The sequence below is a fragment of the Castor canadensis genome, chromosome 11 (assembly GCF_047511655.1).
Source record: "Castor canadensis chromosome 11, mCasCan1.hap1v2, whole genome shotgun sequence".
Lineage (NCBI taxonomy): Eukaryota > Metazoa > Chordata > Mammalia > Rodentia > Castoridae > Castor > Castor canadensis.
In genome coordinates, this window is record NC_133396.1 from 79,785,899 (window position 1) to 79,803,314 (window position 17,416).

The 17,416-nt window shown below is 40.2% G+C and overlaps 1 protein-coding gene across 6 annotated transcripts in view; it reads right to left on the reverse strand.

Moving 5' to 3' along the window:
- Positions 1-426: 426 nt before the first annotated feature.
- Rgl1 (ral guanine nucleotide dissociation stimulator like 1) overlaps positions 427-17,416 on the reverse strand; it is a 265,738-nt gene continuing 248,748 nt past the window's right edge. For all 6 annotated transcript variants that reach the window (XM_074047269.1, XM_074047271.1, XM_074047267.1 and 3 more), the window contains 2 exons: positions 15,415-15,529; positions 427-4,948 (listed from right to left, as the gene is read on the reverse strand). In XM_074047269.1, the coding sequence (XP_073903370.1) occupies positions 4,761-4,948; positions 15,415-15,529 (303 nt within the window). In that variant the 3' untranslated portion in view covers positions 427-4,760. The remainder of the gene's footprint in view (positions 4,949-15,414; positions 15,530-17,416) is intronic.

The following is a 17,416-nucleotide window of genomic DNA, read 5'->3' on the forward strand; positions in this document are numbered from 1 at the left end:
CAGTTCTCATGTTAACAGGTAGAGTGCTCTGGCCAGCAGAAGAACGTTCCCTGGAGATGTTAGAAACAGCCAAATGCCCAGCTTGTGTGAGTTCACGTGAATGGAAGGCTGGGATAGAGCCAAGAGACCACAGGATTCTCTCTAGCTCCACAGACTGTAGGGGGTGGGGAGAGTGAGGGTCAGAAAAGCTTCCTTCTCTCAGTGCCCAGTCAGAGTGGATGAGCACAGGGTGGACTGTGATGATGCAGATCTCTGCCCCTGACCTTCACCTCTCTGGGCATCAGCTCTACATATGTAATAGGAAGGCACTGATTTGTAAGGCACCTTCAAACCCTTAAAAGGAAATTACATACATTGGATTCCTCAAACTGCTTCCGTACAGATTCCGAGGGTAGAGACGTTGAGAAACCACACCCAAATCCTGGCTGGTTCTTACTGAATTTTTATTGACTTCTAGACAGCTGTTTTCCCTTCTTTGAGTGTCTTTCTGCAATGATTCCTTTGCTCTGTGTGGCTCCAACTCAAGTCCTTGCTACCATCTCTTCCAAACGCTGCTTCTGATGACTGGAAGGCCCCACAACTCCGTGCACCCTAGGAAGAAGACATTATCCCTGTGTGACAGAGACAACGATGCTCACCAGCTCAAAGTCTTCTACATAGTCCACTCCTCTGAACTTAGATGGAGCAATAGGCTGGCCAAGGGATGGTGAATGAGGTGGCATGTGTCACTTTGATCTAAGGCAGTCAGAACAGTTATGAGTGCATACCCTTTTTGCCATCACTATGACTTGAAGGAAAAAAACAAAAACAAAAAACAAGATGGTAGATTTGCATGATAGAAGCTGGTTGTATCCTTGAGTCACTGTTAAAGCCACTAAAGAGACTACCTGGCTTCCATTACACAAATAGAAACGACAATTCTGGTTTAAGTTACTGAGATTTCTTGGTTAGTTACTTCAGTCTGTCTAGCCTACCCTATGAACTTCCCTTTCAGAGGGTTTTATCTTAAGAGTTAAAATGCAAAACATGTTTATTTTCAAAACCAGGTCCAATGAGCTTTCTGAACAGCTGGTGTAGCTACAGAGAAACCAGCTTCCTTCAGAGAGCAGTGCTTTTGGCGGGGAGGAGGAAATCCCTTCATACTTGAACATTTTCTAATTGCTTATTTATTGTATTCTGAGGTATGGCCTAAGTACAGAGAAGCCATCACCTCAGATGGCAGCTTTTAAAAGATTTTCTTTCCTCAACACCATGATTCCTTTAACATGTTTCCAGCATTCCCAGATAGGCCAAGGTGTCCTACAGAAAAACCTTGGGTTAGACCTACAGGGGGTCTGGCTGGTGTTTAATCAGAAGGGAGGGCAGAGCTGGTGCAGCTGGCCATGGAGAAAGCTGACTTGGCTGGTGTGGTACAGAGAAGCCAGCTTGTTTACATGCTTACTCCATGACTGCTTGCCCTAAGCAGAAAGTGCCTTTCAGGATCTATGTCTGGTTCTCAATTCCAACAGTTTAATGAAGATCTAAATAAATGCTAGGTTCTACCCTAAAAAAAAAAAATGCAAAACACGATGTAAGTAACTTCTGATAGTGGAATTGTAGGCAAATATAGAAAAAGAGACTTAGCATCAGGGAGCTTCTCAGTGCCACAGAAGTCAGGGCACATGAACAACACAGACGACTCCTGATGGTATTGTATGTCATGAAAAGAAAGCGTGAACTCACATGGATCAAGAAGGAAATCTAAAGACATTATTTCTTTAGATTAAAAAGTCACCAACCTCATTTTTTTTTTTTTGGGTGGGAATGGGGTTTGAACTCAGGACTTGTGAAATAGATGCTCTACCACTTGAGCCACATCTCCAGCCCTAAGTCCATTTCTTGATTAAAAAAAAAAAAAAAAAAGGAATTAGTTTTCTAGAATGGTCTTGAAAAAATACTCACTTACTGCCAGAGATAGAAATCCCTTTCCTACACTTACATTGTCAATTTTCTATTATAACATCTACTTGGCTCTCTTGAAAATTACATGAGGGCTCTCAAAATATGATAATTTGGGTCTACTTAGGAATCCATTGGAAAATAATTCTGGGAAATTTGGGGCAATAATATGATAAATGATGATTTTGTGTGTCTGTTAAATGAAGCCAGACTCAGACTGAATACCTTCTGGGAAGACCTTTGCTCCCTCCACAGAAGTCCTCCTGGCTTCTGTAGCACTGTGGAAGGTTTCAGGTTTCTCCAGATGGTAGCTATTGCTGAATGGAAGAAAGGCTCTCAGGCGAAAGGCAAGTACTACTTGGGATCCTTACTCTAAGGTGAATTTTATAAAAGGTGTCCTCACTGCCTGGCTCCTAAGAATAGCAATTGAGCAAGGCATTATCTGAAGTTTCCGAGGCACCACTCTTCCCTCTAAATGCACTTGGCAGTGGGTCCTCTCCAACTCTGCACCCTCCAACTGGTCCAGAGTGGGCTTTGGGATACTGATTCACAAATCTGGAACCCACAACCCAGCTTATTAACACTCCACATACAATCCCTTTGGATCTGGCAGCACATGCCAACCAAGTCCCAAGCCAGTTTATTAGTTTAACTGAAAGGTGAACAGGTGATGGAGATGCAGAAAGACAAGCATGCGAGCAGCTGAAAGCACTGCTCAGCTGTCCACCAGAAAGCAAATTTGAGACAATTAAAGTGGCATTAAATAAATGAGGCCATGTTTTTTCTACTTGGAATTTCCATTGTCTTTAAAAAAAGGTAAATATATATATATATTTTTTTTTACATTGCAGTATATAAATCTAGGCTCTACATGTACAGTATAAATACACAGGGTGAGCAGGTAGGTACACCATGTATGTCTTGGTAGCCATACCCTAAACCAGGAGAATAGGTCTACTTTTTTTTTTTTTTTTTAATTTCTCACCAAGAAAGTCAGGCTGGGGCTACATTTACTTCAATCTCCATGAGGGGTGCAACCCTGGCCATCTCTCTGACATGTACAAAAGCACAAATCAAACGAGGCTCACAGACAGAAGAAAGTGCTTTTCGACTAGTTGAAACCTAGTCAGTCATGACAATGCACAGTCCAGGCTCCTACAGAGATCAAGGAAATTTGTTGACTTCCTGGCTCATTCTTTGGTCCATCACCACAAATCTCTAAACTTTTCATGGTTTTTTTCGCTGGCTGAATTCATATGGCTATTAACATAACATAAATCCCAACACAATGTTTGGGAGCTGTATTACAAGATTAGAAAAAAAAAGCTCCATGTTACAATCTGTACTTCATAGTCTAGATTCTTCTCTTTATTTTTGGAATAAAAACTGGAATTTGTTTCTTAAAAAAAGGACAACAATCAAAGTGCTTCTTACCCATTTCAACTTCCAACATATGGCTTTTCAGTTCAAATCCCAGCATAGCTCAGATTTGTAAGGGAGAGTGTAATGGTGTTACTAGAGACAAAAATGTCACTTAGCAGTGACAATAGAATTGCAAATGTGGGGACCCGAAGAAAGAATGTTATTGATTCCATCTGGAAGGATGACCTTCTCTGAGAAGGGACTGAGCTAATACACGCAGCCCTTTTTCTTTCCCCATGACTAGGCACAGGAATGCTATAAAAGTTAACAAGTAAAATTGATGCTGCTATCAGCAGGGAGCATCTTCCAAGGGGCTATTAACAGGTCACTGTTCAGAAATCTCTCACAGGCTCAAAATGATCAAATGTAGTCGATTGCAGTAGAAATTTCTACACCTGAGGAACAAATTGCACATAAGATAGAGGTACTAGGATCCAGATGGCAAAAGACTCCAGACATACAGTTTTACATGCAGAAGGGTATCAGAAAGGGCATCAGAAAGGGCAATTCCAAAACAGATAAAGAGTCCAAATGGGTAACCATTCTCTTGTGCATTCTTTTCTGGCTGGTAAGTTACTGAAGAACATGGCTATTTGTGCAATAATGATTATGATATGTTCTTTTGGAGAGAAAACAGGAATATAGTGGGGTTGCCAGAAATCGATACAGGCTTGTGTTGATTCCAGAGGTGTCATGATGGCAGCCATTGGGGCAGAGGGGCCTTGGAAGCTCCTCTTGGCCCTCCCTGGGGAACAGAAAGCGGCAGGTGCAGACAGAGGTTGGAAGCCACTGACTCATCCAAACCCTTTCCAAAGTGGCCTTTCATTCAGTCGGTGGCTGTTCCAATCTCTGCAGTTGTCTTATTTGGTGGCACTTGATTGAGAAAGTAATCTTCTCCCTTTACAAAAATAAAACTTGGATTTCTTGTAATACTGGCACAAAGACATCCTGTATTCCTAGGACTGATTTAATTCACGTGGAAGTTATGAGACTTGGTTCTTGAGTCCTTCTATTTCCCTGTAAAAAAAAAAGTGACCTCAACTTCCCAGGCCATTGTGCAAATTTGTTTTTCCATGGTCCAGAATATCCCATAAAGTCCCTCTTATATATACCTCTATATACACACATACATTCTAAATATGTGTGCATATGTATTTATACATGTGGATAATTTTGTAAGTCAGTCTCAGATAGGTCAAAGAGAATCAGGGAATCGTTCACCCTTTTCATGTCAAATTCATTTCCAATTTCCCCACACAGTGCTTTGCCTAGTCTAAGTACTCAATAAATATCTGTTGGCTTCATCAGTGATCCTCTAACACTGGATGGTAGATGCAATCACCGCGGCCTGCTCTCCGCTCCACTCTGCCTTTGGCAAGCGAGAGGCCATTGGTTCACCTTCAGAGAGTGATCTTGCTGTGTCTGTTACTCCAGCAGCCCCGCTTAGCTGTCCTGGGTAATGTCAAGCTGGTCCGGCTACGCAGTTTCACTTGCTCTTCCATTGAGTTCTTTTTGCGTAAAATGAAGTCAAAGTTCACTTGGCTGTTCATGGCATAAAAGACATTTGCTGAGTCTGGGATCACGAGTTCTGAAAAAGACAAGGGAAAAGAATCCAGTCAGCTTAGCACTGAGGCGGAAGGCTAGGCTAAGAGCCATTCATTCCTGGCATGTGACCTAGGACAGACAATGCTGACCCCTCCCCAAAACTCATCCCAACAATTTCTCGATCGCTATTTAAAAAAAATCAAAGTGCCAATAACATTTTAGAAATTCCCATCATGAACTGAGTGTTCAAATATAGAATATTAAAGCTAGAAGACAGCACAGGGGGAAACAGAGGCCAAGACAGGTTAAAGGCCATTCCCCAGATCACAACTGGTGAGCAGCAGAACTGGCAAGAGAATCCAGGTTTCCTTCCTCCTGTCCTCCACTCCCCACCTGAATGTGCAGATTTCCCCAAAGACAAAGGGCACCCAAAGGAATAGAAAAAACAAGATCTGCAGCACTTTCTGTTACTGGAAAAATAGCACTGATAATTACCTCGGTTCTTGTGTCCGGCAGAAGAATTCAAGTAAGACATAAAGGTTTAGTAAAAGTGACAGTGAAGTTCATTAGGAAAGGAATACACCTTCAACAGACTGAAAGCGGGTTGCCTCAAAGGAGAGAAGGGTCAGGTTTTAAGGTTGGAATATATGTTGAGAATCTCTTAGTTTTGGGTCCTTTTAGCCCCTGGGATGATTTCCTGGGTTTGGATCACTGTCTTGTTAAATAAGAGACATTGTGTAATCGACCAGTTCCTGCTCTAATTGACAGAGAATGTTTGTTTGAAATTCCTAACCTTTGCTCAATCTAGCTCTTAGGTCTAGGTCTTTGTTTTGTTAAATTTAAATGGAACAAAACCTCGCTGATGTTTAAGATGCAGATCACGCTTGGGTAAAGAGGGATTAAGCTTTCGGGTAGTGGGTACCTTCAAAGCATCCTGTGTAACCCCTGGGCTCTGGCTACCTGATCTTAATAGAGATTAAGAAGTTGAGTTGAAATGATTTTTTTTTCTTTTCTTCCTCTTGTGGCCACTGCTTATATCTAGCTGCTATCTATTACTTTCTAGAATGCTTTACTTAGAACATTGAAATATTTTTGAAGTAATCCCAAGTCCACCAATTATGTATTTATTTGGGTCATTGCTTTGCCTCGGGTTTGCATTTTGACACTGAACAGCATCCAGATAGACAGTGTTTATCTGCTAACATTTAAGCTGCTTTCAACTTCAATGATTCCTAACTAGACATCTGAAACTGCAATTTCTGAACAAGGATTGTTCCCAGTATAATATCAAATTATCAAAGCAAATTTGTTTTTGTTAACTTTCATTTTTAAGAGAAGGTATGTAGTATCTAGCACTCAGAGGCAATGGGTAATCTGAAAAAAAATTAAACAGAATTTTAAAAAGGTAAATGTGCAGGCGAGGTGTGGGGGTACATGCCTATAATCCCAGCTACTCAGGAAGCAGAAATACAAGGGTTGTGGTACGAGGTGAGGCAGAAGCAAGAGACCCTATCTGAATAACAAACTAAAAACAAAATCGGTACAGTACTTGCCTAGCAAGTTTGAGGTCCTTAGTCTGAACCCCAGTACAACTGAAAAAATAAAAAGGTAAATGTGCAAGTTTAGGTCCGTGGCAGAGATGCTGGGGAGGCAACGAGCAGCATCTGGTTGTGGAACAGCTCAGTTCATAAAGTGAGCTTCAAGTGAACTTTCAGCTAGGCAATATGATCATTATGTGCCACAAAGAAGAAATCCCTCAAGGGGTCCCCGAGTGCCCACATATTCCCGGACCAGCAATAACAGTCCTCCCAGATACATGGTGCTTAGCTGTTGGGAACCAAAAGCCACAGTCTGACAAGGTCACTGTGACTTAGCAGCATTCCGACAAGGTCAGAATCTGCAGGTGCACCATGTCTCTATCACGGTGGGAAGGAATGCTAAATGGTTTCCCTTGACTAAAATGAAGTTTATACTTAGTAAAGGACACTGGCAGTAAGAATGCAGGGTGGAAAACACAGAAAGGTTGCAACTAGGTCAGAGTGTTTTTGATGTTTAAGTCTCTTCCTCTTTTGTATAAAGCTTGCTGAGAAAAATAAAACTTTGCCAGTTGGTCATCAGTCTTCTGGCCCTCTCAATATGTGTTTTGTGATTCACTTCCTAAGTGAGTGAGTCCTTTCATGTGTCCTGTCTTGTTCATTCCTGCCCTGAGCCCTTTCGGGTCAAGGACCTCTGTGATCCCGGCAGGTGGCGCCCCCAAACAGGGACCTGAACAGAGGCTTAGGGTAAGGAAGGTTCTGGAGGTGCAAACATAATTTTAGTTTCAGTTCAAGGATATGCAGCAACATCCAGAGAGAAATAGGCCAACAAGTAAGGAGCAGGCTCTCTTTACAGAAATTTTGTGTTCAATGTTGCATGGTCAAGGATGTAAAGTGTCTAAAAGTCAGCTTAAATGTTTTTTGTCTTATGTCCAAGAGTGCACTCGAAAATAATATAATTGTTTTGTGTATGTCTATGATATGATTAATTTGTTAGAGACAAAAAAATCTAATAGCTATAATAACAGTCTTATTAAAAACTGGGACTGACTCAAAACACTATTCCTAAAATTGACTCTTACTTCAGCTATCAATCTACCCAAAATGAGTCCTAAAAAACAGAATGTGACACCTCTCAATCTACTCCTAAAAGTTTAAAAAAATAATAACATATCAATGTACTTGTGGCCACTTAATTAATTTTTACATGTTTCTGAGCTCTTAATCTATGCATGCTTAAATTGACATTATGGCATGCCTAATTTAAAACATTTTTACATACACATATATTTAAACATCTTTAGGATGATTCTTATTATAAAATTTATGTAAAGAAATAAAAGGGTTCTGTTCTCTTCTCTCCCCCACCTCTTCTGCTGCTACTTTTAAGAAAAACCAGTTTTTTAAAGGTTATTTCAATCAGGTCTAACTAAATTATAGGCATTATTTTATGGACAATAACCTTAGTCTGTTTCATTTCATCATAAGTAATTTACGTTCAATTCCGTTATTATATCTATTATATTTATATTATAAATATATATAATACATAATAAATATTATATTTATTATTATATCTATTAACAAATGGTGTCTTTATAGGTTACTTATTGTATAAAAACAGTTCAAAATTGCCTTTCATACGGGTTTGTATAATACAAATAAGGCTAATTGGAAAAAGTTTTATTTAAATTTAAATTGAAAATTCTTATAAAAGTTACAGCCCTCATCTTTTTGGACAAGCCCTAACCAGAGACCTATTAGGTTGGCACTACCCAGAGGCCACCATTTTTCAGTATGTTGATGACTTATTTCTGTGCAGAGCCACAAAGCTCCTCATCTGCAGGGTGACTATGTCCCTTTTAAACTCTCTGGACTCCCAGGGATACAGAAGTATCTTTTTTTTTTTTTCCTTTATTATTCATATGTGCATATAAGGCTTGGGTCATTTCTCCCCCCTGCCCCCACCCCCTCCCTTACCACCCACTCCTCCCCCTCCCTCTCCCCCCCACCCCCTCAATACCCAGCAGAAACTATTTTGCCCTTATTTCTAATTTTGTTGTAGAGAGAGTATAAGCAATAATAGGAAGGAACAAGGGTTTTTGCTGGTTGAGATAAGGATAGCTGTACAGGGCATTGACTCACATTGATTTCCTGTGCGTGGGTGTTACCTTCTAGGTTAATTCTTTTTGATCTCACCTTTTCTCTAGTTCCTGGTCCCCTTTTCCCATTGGCCTCAGTTGCTTTCAAGGTATCTGCTTTAGTTTCTCTGCGTTAAGGGCAACAAATGCTAGCTAATTTTTTAGGTGTCTTACCTATCCTCACCCCTTCCTTGTGTGCTAAAGCTTTTATCATGTGCTCAAAGTACAATCCCCTTGTTGTGTTTGCCCTTGATCTAATGTCCACATATGAGGGAGAACATACGATTTTTGGTCTTTTGGGCCAGGCTAACCTCACTCAGAATGATGTTCTCCAATTCCATCCATTTACCAGCGAATGATAACATTTCGTTCTTCTTCATGGCTGCATAAAATTCCATTGTGTATAGATACCACATTTTCTTAATCCATTCGTCAGTGGTGGGGCATCTTGGCTGTTTCCATAACTTGGCTATTGTGAATAGTGCCGCAATAAACATGGGTGTGCAGGTGCCTCTGGAGTAACCTGTGTCACAGTCTTTTGGGTATATCCCCAAGAGTGGTATTGCTGGATCAAATGGTAGATTAATGTCTAGCTTTTTAAGTAGCCTCCAAATTTTTTTCCAGAGTGGTTGTACTAGTTTACATTCCCACCAACAGTGTAAGAGGGTTCCTTTTTCCCCCCGCATCCTCGCCAACACCTGTTGTTGGTGGTGTTGCTGATGATGGCTATTCTAACAGGGGTGAGGTGGAATCTTAGCGTGGTTTTAATTTGCATTTCCTTTATTGCTAGGGATGGTGAGCATTTTTTCATGTGTTTTTTGGCCATTTGAATTTCTTCTTTTGAGAAAGTTCTGTTTAGTTCACGTGCCCATTTCTTTATTGGTTCATTAGTTTTGGGAGAATTTAGTTTTTTAAGTTCCCTATATATTCTGGTTATCAGTCCTTTGTCTGATGTATAGTTGGCAAATATTTTCTCCCACTCTGTGGGTGTTCTCTTCAGTTTAGAGACCATTTCTTTTGATGAACAGAAGCTTTTTAGCTTTATGAGGTCCCATTTATCTATGCTATCTCTTAGTTGCTGTGCTGCTGGGGTTTCGTTGAGAAAGTTCTTACCTATACCTACTAACTCCAGAGTAGTTCCTACTCTTTCCTGTGTCAACTTTAGAGTTTGTGGTCTGATATTAAGATCCTTGATCCATTTTGAGTTAATCTTGGTATAGGGTGATATACATGGATCTAGTTTCAGTTTTTTGCAGACTGCTAACCAGTTTTCCCAGCAGTTTTTGTTGAAGAGGCTGCTATTTCTCCATCGTATATTTTTAGCTCCTTTGTCAGAGACAAGTTGGTTATAGTTGTGTGGCTTCATATCTGGGTCTTCTATTCTCTTCCACTGGTCTTCATGTGTGTTTTTGTGCCAGTACCATGCTGTTTTTGTTGATATTGCTTTGTAATATAGTTTGAAGTCAAGTATTGTGATACCTCCTGCATTGTTCTTTTGACTGAGTATTGCTTTGGCTATTCGTGGCCTCTTGTGTTTCCATATAAATTTCACAGTAGATTTTTCAATCTCTTTAATGAATGTCATTGGAATTTTGATGGGAATTGCATTAAACATGTAGATTACTTTTGGGAGTATCAACATTTTTAATATGTTGATTCTACCAATCCATGAGCATGGGAGATCTCTCCACTTTCTATAGTCTTCCTCAATCTCTTTCTTCAGAAGTGTATAGTTTTCCTTGTAGAGGTCTTTCACATCTTTTGTTAGGTTTACACTTAGGTATTTGATTTTTTTTGAGGCTATTGTAAATGGAATTGTTTTCATACATTCTTTTTCAGTTTGCTCATTGTTAGTGTATAGAAATGCTAATGATTTTTCTATGTTGATTTTATATCCTGCTACCTTGCTATAGCTATTGATGATGTCTAGAAGCTTCTGAGTAGAGTTTTTTGCATCTTTAAGGTATAGGATGATCATGTCGTCTGCAAATAGGGATATTTTGACAGTTTCTTTACCTATTTGTATTCCTTTTATTCCTTCTTCTTGCCTAATTGCTCTGTCTAGGAATTTCCAGTACTATGTTGAATAGGAGTGGAGATAGTGGGCATCCTTGTCTGGTTCCTGATTTTAGAGGGAATGTTTTCAGTTTTTCTCCATTAAGTATAATGCTGGCTGTAGGTTTGTCATATATAGCTTTTATAATGTTGAGGTACTTTCCTTCTATTCCTAGTTTTCTTAGAGCTTTTATCATGAAATGGTGTTGGATCTTATCGAAGGCTTTTTCTGCATCTATTGAGATGATCAGGTGGTTTTTGTCTTTGCTTCTGTTAATGTGGTTTATTACATTTATTGATTTTCGTATGTTGAACCACCCTTGCATCCCTGGGATGAAGCCTACTTGGTCGTGGTGAATAATCTTTTTGATGTGTTGTTGAATTCGGTTTGCCATTATTTTGTTGAGGATTTTTGCATCAATGTTCATTAAGGAGATTGGCCTATAGTTCTCCTTTTTGGAGGTGTCTTTGCCTGGTTTTGGGATAAGTGTAATACTGGCTTCATAAAATGTGTTTGGCAGTTTTCCTTCCCTTTCTATTTCGTGGAACAGTTTAAGGAGGGTTGGTATCAGTTCTTCTTTAAAGGTCTGGTAGAATTCAGCAGAGAATCCATCAGGTCCTGGATTTTTCTTTTTGGGGAGACTCTTGATTGCTGCTTCAATTTTATTTTGTGTTATAGGTCTATTCAAGTGATTAATTTCCTCTTGGTTCAGTTTTGGATGATCATATGTATCTAGAAATCTGTCCATTTCTTTAAAATTTTCAAATTTATTTGAATATAGGTTCTCAAAGTAGTCTCTGATGATTTCCTGGACTTCCATGGTATTTGTTGTTATCTCCCCTTTTGCATTCCTGATTCTACTAATTTGGGTTTTTTCCTCTCCTCATTTTAGTCAGGTTTGCCAGGGGTCTATCGATCTTGTTTATTTTTTCAAAGAACCAACTTTTTGTTTCATTAATTCTTTGTATGGTTTTTTTGGTTTCTATTTCATTGATTTCAGCTCTTATTTTTATTATTTCTCTCCTTGTATTTGTTTTGGGATTTGCTTGTTCTTGTTTTTCTAGGAGTTTGAGATGTATCATTAGGTCATTGATTTGGGATCTTTCAATCTTTTTAATATATGCACTCATGGCTATAAACTTTCCTCTCAAGACTGCCTTAGCTGTGTCCCATAGGTTCTGGTAGGTTGTGTTTTCATTTTCATTGACTTCCAGGAACTTTTTAATTTCCTCTTTTATTGCATCGATGATCCATTCTTCATTAAGTAATGAGTTATTTAGTTTCCAGCTGTTTGCATGTTTTTTGTCTTTACTTTTGTTGTTGAGTTCTACTTTTACTGCATTGTGGTCAGATAGTATGCACGGTATTATTTCTATTTTCTTATATTTGCTGAGGCTTGCTTTGTGCCCTAGGATATGATCTATTTTGGAGAAGGTTCCATGGGCTGCTGAGAAGAATGTATATTGTGTAGAGGTTGGATGAAATGTTCTGTAGACATCAACTAGGTCCATTTGATCTACTGCATATTTTAGATCTTGGATTTCTTTATTGATTTTTTTGTTTGGATGACCTATCTATTGATGATAATGGGGTGTTAAAGTCTCCCACAACCACTGGATACAGAAGTCTCTTAAAAAAAAAAGCTCAACTATGCCTCTTGCAGGTCACCTACCTAGGTGTGGTCTTAAAGGGACAGACTCACTGAGTCATGAACAAATCCACCCAATCCTCCATTTCCCACTCCCCCATACCATAAAGCAGCTTACAGCTTTCTTGGGAGTTACAGGATTTTACAGAATCTGGACCCCTAGATATACAGCTCTTGCCAGACTGTTTTTTATGCTCCTGCTAATATTCCTATTTGTGCCTTGTATAATAAATGCTCTCTCCAGATTCATATCTCAACAGGTCCAATGGCTCAAACTCCAGCTCTTGGTCAAGAAATACTCACCTCTGCCTACACATAAGCCCTCCATCCCATTCTATCGGGGGCCCCTGCAGATTACATGGGTCAACCCCTGAGACAAGTACTCTCTCCCCTATCTCTCCACCCCGCCCCCAGTCGTCCCATTGTCAGCACGAAGTAGCTAGATGAGTCATTGCCCCTCTCCTCAACAGCAGTTGGGTGCTTATCTCAGAGGGGGGATTTGTTGGGTCTGATGACCTAAGGCAGATAAATGGGTATCCCATCCCCCCTGGAGAGCCATATCATTCCTGCATCCTGAGGAGTTAGACGGCTCCATTCCTGCACCCTGAGAGGGAGTTGTACACTGCATTTCTACATCCTAAACAAAGATACAAGGTCTGACAGATCTGCCACAGGGCTGATGAGCAAAATGCTCTCTAGATTGTTTCCCCTGTCCCATTAAAGGTAGAAACCACACCAGTTCACCTAAAAAAGCCTGGATATCCATGGCCAATTAAAAAAACCCCACCTAACTCAGAGCTGGGACATCCATAAAAACCCTCAGCCTTCACCTGAGCTACCAATTTCCGGGCTCTGCTCTTTTCTAACTATAGCCTTTCTTTTCTCTCTTATAAATCCTACTTTATATATATACATATATAAATAAATAAATTATATATATAATGTATATTATATATATGTATATATTACATATACATATATAAATAAATAAATACATATATATATATATATATACACATATATATATATGAAAAACAAAACGGGCATCATTAAGGTGTCATGCATCTTTCCAATGGATATGCATTACCTCCAAACCCTATAATGAGTCTCAATAGAGCTGTGAACGTATTAAACAGCATTTAAAAGGTCTCATACTAACCTGAGTTTAGATTTAGTTACTTTGCATCAAAAAATATTAGACATACAAAACAGTAATTTGCCTATCATTCAACCCTCAGATTAGACGCTTTAAAATGTTTTAACACCTTTAACATATTAAGACATTCATTTTGGATTATGCTTGAAATGGCTTCTCTAATTTTACTTATTCTGTGTTTATTTCCAGTCATCTGCTGAATTGGCACGTACTAGCTCTTCAAATTAAAAGCGGACCTTCACCATGTTCAATTAAAAAATATAAAAAAGAGGAGATGCTGGGAACCAAAAGCCACAGTCTGACAAGGTCACTGTGACTTAGCAGCATTCCGACAAGGTCAGAATCTGCAGGTGCACCATGTCTCTATCACGGTGGGAAGGAATGCTAAATGGTTTCCCTTGACTAAAAAGAAGTTTATGCTTAGTCAAGGACACTGGCAGTAAGAACGCAGGGTGGAAAACACAGAAAGGTTGTAACTAGGTCAGAGTGTTTTTGATGTTTAAGTCTCTTCCTCTTTTGTATAAAGCTTGCTGAGAAAAATAAAATTTTGCCAGTTGGTCATCAGCCTGCTGGCCCTCTCGATATGTGTCTTGTCTTGTCTTGTTCATTCCTGCCCTGAGCCCTTTCCAGTCAAGGACCTCTGTGATCCCGGCACTTAGCATTTCCTCAAAGCACTTTCGGGAGCACTATTTCCTGTTAACTTCACACACGTCCTGTGACAGATGAGAACCGGAGGACAGTGTCTCCATTTCACTGAGTAAGGACTGCTTGGCGAGGTCTAGCAGTACACTTGAGAACACACAGCTGGGGGACATAGCACCTTGGAACTCCTGGGTCTTCACATCCCCTGGCCTCACTTAACACTGTGTTGTGGGTCACATGGCAAAGATCAAGAGACCATTTTTTTGGGCTCTCAGTTTTAACTCTAATTGCATTTAAAAGTTACAACTGAGAAAGTCTTGCCCTACCACTTACAACTCAGCTGAATGAATGAAAAAACCTCCAGGAGGTAGTTGAAAAAAGGATTTCTTCAGAGGCTATAGCTTTTCATGTCTAGAAAAGGTACCATTCGAATGTTAGCTACTTTCCTTTGAGCCTAAGTGGAGCCCTGGTGCTTTGTTGGTCAAATGCAGCGTAAACAGGTATAACTTGCTTAATTCTTCCTTTCCTTTAATGGGGAAGGAGACACTCCCTGTTGGTGAACAGAGCCCTCCATTAAGATGTGGTAGTTGGTCACTGTGGGTCTGTCAGCAGACAGGGCTGGCCTCAGTCAACAAACAATGTGTGCTGTTCATTCTGCCCTTGGAGAAGAGACTTATTCTCACTGTGATGTGACAGAGACATTATTCACCAACCTGTGCCTACTCTCAACACCCAACCCCAATTACATCCACAGGTGATTATTTGTCCAAAAAGTCCTCATTAAAGGGATTTCTTTAACAAGCTCCCGTTATTTATGGATACATTTCACAGACCACCAGCTCTTTGCCTCAATAAGTGTAAAGTTAGAAACTTCAAAATAGCAGCTTCTGCTATTTGAAGATCAATGGTGAATAAAAATAAAGCCTCTCATAAATGGCAAACTGAAACAGTGGGAAATTCTGACCTGGAGTGCTAACTTTCAGGTCACACACAACTGTGTGGCCCTCTGCAAAGACCCAACAGACTCCCCACCCATTCCCACCTCCTGACACAGACAGACCTCTTCCTAGAGAAATTCTTCTTGCTGAGAAGTGTACAGAGAAGGGGTAGGAGAAATTCTCAGCAAAATTCAGGAAAATAAAGTTGGGGAGGGGGCAGCTTAAGACATTTAATCCTACAAGTGAGGTGATAGCATTGGGTGCTCAACTGTGCACAATTTAAAAACCACCACTACATTCCCATTAAAAAAGAAACACACTATATCCCTTCTCAACTGTGGAACAATATGCCTGCACTGCTAGGTGCTGCCACATGAAGGGACACATGCTCACCTTTGTCCTCTGAGATGACCTGCACCAGCTCATACTCCTCAGCTGGGTCTGAGTCCAGATTGTGTTTCAGCATCGCTCTCTGGATTACGGCAGGAGTTTTGTCTTGGCTTGTCAACTACAAAGACAATGAATGAACTTGTGAAATATTTAGCTTTATTTCCTGAGGGTTCTCCTGACCCTCTTCTTCCTTCTGTCTTGTGGTGTACATGTGTGTCTGCAAAGAATGGACTGAGTCAGCACCCACAGTACTAGTCCTGACTCTACCCTTAGTAGCCAAAGATGATGGCTCCTAGCATCACAGTGTCCTGTCTGTTGAAACGGGGAAGACTCGTGCATTATTTATATTCATAGTGCTTGACTTTCTGATGAAAGAACATATTATGAGGGGATTGTGAAAAACGTAATGCATAAGCTAGGATGATCTTCCTGTGCTGGGGTGCTGCCATGGCATCAGCTACAACCAGTGGGACAGAAATGGCTACATTTCTGCCTATTGATCATTTCAAACAGCACAGGTGACCCTGTGACTCAGCAATCTACAGTATTTACCAAGAGCAATGAAAACGTATGTCCACAACAGGACTTGTATGCAAATATTCACATCAAATTTATTCATAATAGCTCAAACTAGAATCGACCTGAATCTCCATCAACAGAGGAGGAGAATGCACACTCATCATAGAACGCGATGAGAAATTAAGGAAGAACTAGCATGTGCAACAACGTTAAAAGTTACAACTGAGAAAGTCTTGCCCTACCACTTACAACTCAGCTGAATGAATGAAAAAACCTCCAGGAGGTAGTTGAAAAAAGGATTTCTTCAGAGGCTATAGCTTTTCATGTCTAGAAAAGGTACTATTCGAATGTTAGCTACTTTCCTTTGAGCCTAAGTGGAGCCCTGATGTCTCAAAAACACCATGCTGAGCAAAGGAAACCACGCTCGGGAGGTTATGCAACATACCATTGGCATCTACTCTTTCAGAAACAGAACAACTGGTGTGTGGCACTAGAAGACTGAAGACTAAGGGGACCAATCTGAAGGGGCACAGGGAGTTTTAGGGGCTGAAATGTTCTGAATCAAGATTTAGGGTGGTGGCTACACAGATATATATGTCCTTATATGCAGGTTACACTTCAATAAAAATCACCTCCTAAATGTCTCAAAAGTACAAGTGAGGTTCCCCTTATCCGCAAGTCGGAGTTTCTCTTCTTCACTTCTGCCCACCAGCTAATTATGGGCAGGGTTCTGGGTAAGGTGTACAGAGAGCTGCCTTATGCACTATACCTTGAGTGATTGCTTTAAGTGTGAAAGATGCAAATGAAAACTCCCATTTTTCTTGGTTAAAAAGAAAAGCTATTCTCACCAGGAAGTGAGGACTGCAGAGAGAACTCTCACGTGCACACAAAGGTCTGATTTCCTCCAAGAAGCTCTGTCACTGTGAGCCAGAGGATGGCAGTGCCTAGACACCTCCCCTGACCAACAAAGCATCTGGCATTTGTGATTCAATAACCAACATGTGTTCCAATGAGGTCCTTGTAAGCAATAAAGACTTTGTTCATCCTTCTACTACCAAAGCATCTGGCATATCTACTTATAAGGAAAAAATTAGGTGCACACAAAATTCTAAAGGAGGAAAATATGTTTTTGATAGTGTCAAAGAAATTCTCCCCAAACTGAGCCAAAATGGACTCAAAGCACAAAGCTGAAGGAGGAAGGACATCACTTAGGGATGAATGTTAGGCTGAGGTGGGTTCAAATTTAACAACTTAAATCCCCTACTTAGGGAGAAAGCCAGGCTATAAAATGAAGATAGACATCAAGGTTTTCCTTGGGCATTTACTTTGTACCGTAAGAGCTACTGAGGGCAACTACTGTCACAATTGGTACTAACAGCTCAGTCACACGTTCAATGTTTAATATGGTAAATATCAATAGATTCAACCTAGACACCTTAAAGCTCTTTAGGATACTCAATACTTTTTCAGGGTATCAAAGGGTCCT